The sequence below is a fragment of the Buteo buteo genome, chromosome 7 (assembly GCF_964188355.1).
Source record: "Buteo buteo chromosome 7, bButBut1.hap1.1, whole genome shotgun sequence".
NCBI classification, from domain to species: domain Eukaryota; kingdom Metazoa; phylum Chordata; class Aves; order Accipitriformes; family Accipitridae; genus Buteo; species Buteo buteo.
Genome location: NC_134177.1, coordinates 1741900 through 1748882, shown reverse-complemented (window position 1 = coordinate 1748882; position 6983 = coordinate 1741900). Strand labels below are relative to the sequence as shown.

At 40.2% G+C, this 6983-nt stretch overlaps 1 protein-coding gene across 1 annotated transcript; it reads left to right on the top strand.

Moving 5' to 3' along the window:
• The first annotated feature begins 1226 nt into the window (after positions 1-1226).
• STRIT1 (small transmembrane regulator of ion transport 1) lies at positions 1227-6755 on the top strand. Its single transcript, XM_075033176.1, has 3 exons — positions 1227-1508; positions 5978-6077; positions 6168-6755. The coding sequence occupies exons 1-2, from the start codon at positions 1496-1498 to the stop codon at positions 6070-6072; spliced, it is 108 nt and encodes a 35-aa protein (XP_074889277.1). The 5' UTR covers positions 1227-1495; the 3' UTR covers positions 6073-6077; positions 6168-6755.
• The last annotated feature ends 228 nt before the right edge of the window (positions 6756-6983 follow it).

Here is a 6983-nt window from a genome sequence, read left to right as displayed (position 1 = left end):
TTTGAAAATTAAATACTTGAGTTATAAACCTGCTTTAGAACAAGTTAGATTGTGTTGGTATGAAAAGCCAGTATTTTTTCCACCTGGTGCTCTAGAATCTAACTTTGGCTCAATTCCTTTTTGTCAGGCTGTCTGATATAAGAACTCCAAGGAAGATGTGATCTCCACAGCCATTGTAAGAGAGGAAGCAATGCTGAAGAAAGGTGATAACTGAAATTTACTTTTTTAATGTAAAGTATTTAATCTTTAATCAACGAGCACATAAGAAAGGGATAATCTCCTTTAGAAGATCTGCATAATGTGTTTCTGAGCACTGTCTTGTCGTCTTGGAGCCCGCAACCAATTCCTCTGAACTACACAAACATCCAGATTAGATCTCTTCAAAACATCCTGTGCACCTGTTATATGGAATGGCTTTTGAACAGCAATTTGTGTCCTTTTCCATTTCAGAAACACACAGGAAGAATCCCTGTTTCACTTAGTATCTAGGCACAGCTCTGAAATGGGATTATGTATAAGCTTGCTGAATGTTAAAGAAAATGTCCTCCTGTGCCTGACAAAAAGCATTTGGTTAGGGGCCTTTTGCTAACATGTGATGCACCTGTGTGTTCCTCTGAAAGTTCTGTACAGGACTTCATTTTCCCTAATAAACTTTGAATGGGCTTCTTATGCTTATTGGTCAAAACCTGTGGCCAGGATCACTCCAAGGGATCTTTATATGGAGCTCTCCTTTTATGCAGTACAAGCTAGTGTGCAGTTTGTTCTTTTGGCTCATATCTGACACTCATCTCCATGTTTTGTCTCTTCTGAATTAGAGACAGTTCGCAAGGATTTATGCTATTTAGGACAAAATCATTCTCAGATTATTTTAGGAATGTTCCTCCCTTGAATTTTGTTACCCAGTACCCAAGGGAGTAATGAAAACCTGTGACTGCAACTGTAACCTTCCAGAGGGAAGATGCTAAACGTGCTTCTGTGCTTTGTGGAGTACAAGATACGTGATGATGCTTAGCAAGTAACTACTAACTATAGAAATACATATACGAGTATTACTGTGTAGGACTTGGCTTGGTTTTTTGATAGGAGAGGGATGAGAGATGTGTGAGACTAAGAATGAACTGGCGCCCTGTCATGCTCTAAATACGTGGATGCACGTAAATATTACATGAACGTATCATGTGGTGTTTCATGGCTGTAAAGAGACCATAAAGCAGTTTTCGCCCTTGTTTCTCTCCCTGTTCAAAAAAATGATCCCTCTTTACTCAGCTTTCTCTGAAACAGATGTGCAGTTGCAGGAATAGGAAAAGGTAACCTTGAATCACTTGAACTCCTGCCTTTTTAGACAATTGAATGCATATAGCCAAAAACTGGCATCAGTGAGCAAGGCAGCTGCAGCACGTTCCAAATATTGCTCTATTTAAAGCATCCCGAGGCTCACAAGAACAACTGCAGAGGCAAACCTTAAAACTTGCCAATAAAACTAGCAGAGGGGGGAATGGCAGAACCAGGTAAGATGCACAGTTAAATGTGAATGTAACAATGTATTCTTAAAATTCATAAATCTGAGCAATGTAACGTGAAAATACTCAGCTATTTGTATTCTTGTAGGATGCACTATATATTTTAGTTTTCAGTAAGTGTAATCAGTTTAAAAGCTGATTCTATTAACAGCAATGAGTTTCAAGTAGCTTGGGTTCCTCCTGTATTTCTGAATGCTACCAGGTTTTTTTTCTCTTTAGTTTTTTCATAGTCATAATTTTAATTTGACTAACAATTAAACGGAACTGTGTAAAATAAGTTTTGTATGATGGCATTTTAAATATACTGTCTGTGTAGCTGAAAACTGAGCATAATGCTAGGTTAATGTATAACAATATAGATTTTAACCCCACAAAGCTGAAGTGGCAGAGCAAAATGAAATTTTATTAATGACCTTCTCATTATAAGCACATTTCCACTTTCTTGAAGGAGAAAAGCAATTTTATAAAAATGCATTTTATATTCATTGTCATTTTCTATTTACTTCACTGTAAGAGGTTCAGATGGTGAAACAACTGTAAGTTTAAACATGGCGTTAGCTGCATACACAGTTATTCAGGTAGTACTTTTCCTTGTAAAAGTAATTTTTTTATACATCTTCATAGCTACATTAAAAGCTTTTAAAGACCTTTATCTCCCTTTTTTGCACCACTACCACTGGTATCTAAGAAGGATAGCAGAATTCTACTAAACTCAGATGCAACAGGATACTAAATGCTGTTTCTTAATTTTAGTTTTCATTGATATCCATAGAAATTATACTGATACTGGTATTCCACTAGGAATTAGTACTTAACCATATTTTGCATTGGTAGGATGTGTATTGTTATTTGTGTTTAAAGATTTTAAAAACAAAAAAACAAACAAAAAAAGCAATGTGGCCATAATCACTGAGACGGACCAGCCTGGCACCAGCACCGGCCCTTGGGTGCAGCGAGAGTCGCAGCTGGGCTTGTGACTGCCTGCTGCCCGCGCGTGCCTCCAGCCCAACCCCAGGTTAGAAATGGTTGGGCAACCTTGCTGAAATGAATAACTGCAGGGTTTGCATGACTTTTAAATATGAAGCTGGCAAATGCCATCAATACAAAAGCCTGTCCAGTTCTGTGGTTAAATTAGATATCGAAGCACTGTAGCCTCTATAGGCAGCGTGTAAGAACAGGGAAAAACTTGTCTGTTGGGGCTGGGAGACATGCAGGAGACGTGGTCCTCTGGGCATGCCCACGCATTCCCTCCTCCTCTGCTCGTCAGTGTAGCGTTCAAGCTGCCATCCCAGTGACGGGTTAGTGGTTCGGTTACGTGTGTGCATGTGTAGCCTACATGAGAGAAAACGCAAAGAAAACGTCTGTGAAATTCTGAGGCATTTTAGAGTAGGGAACATAAGACTGCGAGTTTGAGCTTGACAGGCTCGGGCAGGGAAACATTCCCTTCTTTACCTGTCAAGCCTCTGCCTGTTTAAAGTAAGTGGGAGCTTTTTCCACCTGGTATCTTGGGGCACCCTTGTCAGTGCAGTCAGGCCCAGACATTTCGGGGGTAAAGGCAGCTCAGTGAGACCACAGGCATCATTTTTCCCTTGGTAACTGGTAGGAGTTTTGACCAACTACAGACAGCAAAACCACGCCAACTTAGTTCTGGATAAAAGATAAACCCCAGGAAAAAAAAAAAAAAAGAAGATAGTGATCAGATGAAGTTTGTCAGTATATTTAGGCTGTATTTAGCTTGGAAACCTGTGCTGCTGTATCCTGTAGTTGAGGGATCCTTGACTTCACAGTAGTGCTTGGGCATCCCGTGGTGGGCGATTCCCAGGGCTTCCAACCTACAGAAGCTCAGAGCTCAGGAGTCTGTTTATCACATGCAGAGGAACCCTGCTGTAGCACAGCAAAAGTGCTGTGTGTTTGCTGCTCTGACCAGCCTCTTTCTGTTTATTTTGAGATAAATTCATGTTTGAAGTAGAGAAAAATTACTGTAATAGGGGAAAAAGAAAGTAATTTGTAGCTAGAATGCCAGCTTATATACACAGGTCACAGTAAGATTCCTTTATTTATTCTTGCTGCCATCCAGAATTGGCCTTTTTATTTCAGCAGGCTCTGGCTCAAACCCCAGAAGCCAGGGTTTGTTTCCCTGGTCTGTTTGAAAGCAATACTTGTGACTGCAATAACCCACATTATTTCCCTCAGTATTCTGCTTGCATGTGCATTCATTTAAATGGTGATTATAATGAAACCTCATGTTTTAGGGTTTTAGCTGGTTACCTGCAGGTGTCAGAAAAGATTTGTTTCTTTCCAAAACACAGTTGCTTAGAAGTACTCTGTTTCTCTGCGGCTCGTCCCCCCACACCCCATCTCCACCTCAGGCTGGAAAGCGGACAATGCAGATGCTCTCTTTCTGGCTGTTGGTGCGCACAGCCTTGCTCCATGGCGAGGGTAATACTGATTCTTGGGTTTAGACTCAGGATAGTTTTCTCTTGGACCAAATATTGGGACCTTGGAGTTTGTCACCTTCTTCTGAGGCCTTACGAAGCGGTTACCTGCTCAGATGTCTGACCCAGCCAAGCCTGAGCCTTGTGCATATCTCGCATTTCAGTCTCTCCTGCTCGTGGCATAAAATATAGTCTTCCAAGCAGTTGCTTTATTCGAACTTGAGTCTTGGGGTATCTGTCCTGTGACATATAGGAGATCAGAGCAAATGATCTCATGGTCATTTCTGTTCTTAAACTATGAAACACAAGTACTCCCAATGGCTCCCATGAAACTCTATCCCTTGGAGCCAGCTGCTTGCTGCCTCATGACAAATGCTGGGCACAGCGTTCCTGCTGACCCATCAGGACTTGCCTGCCTCTCTTATCTTACTGCGTTTAAACTGGATCTCATAACACAAAACACCACATGCAGTAGACACAACGGCAACTCGGCAGAGCTCTGTCAAAACTCTTCCATGTACCCCAAGTAGGATTCAGCCCTTTATTTGTAATAGGACCTTTAGAAAAATGGCAAGCGAAGAGAAATGATTCCCAACAGAAGTAGCTTTACCTTACGAAGTGTCAAAGGAATAACAGTCTTTAAATGAAACAGGTAAGGGACTCCCCTGTGGCAAAAGGACACTCAGTTTCAGAGCAGGATTTTATCTTTTTGCTGTGTGGTTGCTTATCTGTTTAATATTTTTATGGCAGTACATGCAGATTTTCTATCTATATGTTCTCTCTTTCCCTTTCAGTAGGTATACCATGCAATATCATGGTGAGACATGTTTGTGTTGTGCATAGCTTTAAAAGAGCAATGTGGAAAACCTTAAATTATTAAGCATCCATCCAAAATCTGTCTGCTTGATCTAGTGTGCAAGGTGTCGTGAATAGTTTCACATTATTTATTAATCCTTTCAAAAACGTGGAAGGAAATCTTTTAACTGCAAAAGATGTGCTTTAAAATGTTGTAATATATTGGTAGTAATATGATCTCAAAGGTTGATATGCTGCTTTCTGGCAAGCTTCTGCTATTTGCAGGAAACTGATAGATGGGTCTTTGAAATTCTGATGCTGTATAGAAACATATTTATATCAAGCACTAGTCCTGCTTTCTGCATGCTCCTTGAAGAACTATTGCTTGCACTGGACTCCATGTCTCCATGTAATTTTTTAGCTAGTTCTAGGACTAGTGGGCTATATACAGGCGAGACGTCACGTGTTTGTGCCTGGCCCAACTCAGCCAGGCAAGTGGTACATTCACATTGGAAACTCTTATGTTATTTTCTTACTTGAAAGTGGGGAACACCCTTGCAGCAGGTAATTACGTCAACTGTAACTACCCTGTATCGCTGTGGTGACAGGGTAGGAGAGGGCTAAGTCAGGCACCCTGCACAGAAAGCACAGAGATGAGCTATGAATCCCTGACACACAGCTGCTGGCAAATGTCCCTTCGGGGTGTGGGAACTCATACAGCATCCCCTTATTGCAGCCCCAGGCACGCTGATCTTAAATGGGTGTGATGTGAAATAATCACTGTATTTTTAATCTGCTGTTGCCAGCCTAATGAGATTTCTAGAAGGTGCTGCACATGTCAGGGATTGAATCCTGAATCTGCTGGGATAGCTGATACCAATAAAGCCCAGTACAGATGTTCTCCTGATGACCTGTGGAGACCAAGGGCAGGAGCGTGCTTTTCTCCTCCCTGTATCCTGCTGCTTTTGGAAGCGCTAAGCCTTGTACCTATCTGATTGCAGAGACCATAGCGTGGAAATCTCTTTGGGCTTTTGCTATGTATTCTCATTAGAAGGCCTGCCAAGATACGGTGACTCCATGCTAAAAACAGCAATCATAGATAATGTGGCCTAAGCTCACAGATATCTTTTTGCTCTGTGATAATCATGGTTTTGATGTGTTTAATTTAGTGAATTCAGCATCAATGTAATGTGGCCTTCCTGAAAAAGACCATCTTTTCTCTTTCAGCCCAAGTCCCGCTTTCACGTCTCATTGTACCTATACTCCTTGCAGTTGGCTGGATAGTGGGTTGTGCACTAATGGTTTACATTGTCTTCTCTTGATAGAAGTAAGTGACTTCTACAGTTATCATATACCATCCATGCTTTCTTTGGTTTGCACTGCCACCTTTTAAAATGTAATTTTCTTTGTTTTACAGGACAGAAGAATTTACAGTTATGTTGATTAGAAGAACCTGGAAGTTAAACTGAAATGTCTAATGACTACAATATGTATAAAATGAGTTATTTTTAATATCAACACTGTAAACATGGTGTACACTTTTTATCTACAACAAAGGTTTGAAATGCTAATTAGAACATTGGGAAGAATCATCAAACCAATTTCCCAGTTTTCAAATGTTTCGTAATTGTGGGAGTAGTTTTTGGAGTCCAGTGGTAGGTCAGATACCTGCCTGTTCTGCAGCCTGCTTTGTTGTTGCCACCCTCAATTTAAGCAGTTTTGGAAACAGTATTCCCAGAGTTAGTGATGCAATGGTGGACAAAAAAGTGAGTTAACCTCATTTGTGATATGTGCCAAGCTTGGGAAGAAGTATCTTGATGTGTTTGGGAAAGTTTTAAGTGAGTTAAGATAATTTTTTAAGTTTTGTAGTAAAAAATAAATTGTTAAACTTAAAATATTGTGGTGGTACACTCTCCCTGTCCCAAGATCTGAAGTATAAAGATCTGAAGTTTAAATAAATTTTCTGAAACTACATTTAAATTCCTCATTTAAAAAAACAAACAAACAGTCATACAAGCATACCAATACATAAAGCAAAAAAAAGGCCTTTAGAAAATGAAAGGAAGACAGGGTGAGTTACATGGAAGCAATGCATCCTAAAATGTATGACTACATCATAAAACATTTGGGTTTTATTTAACAGTATGTAGATAAATACCAAATTAACTGCTGGTCTCTTCTGTTTACATGATGTTCAGGGCCCAATTTTGTATTTTTCCATTGGCAACCAATC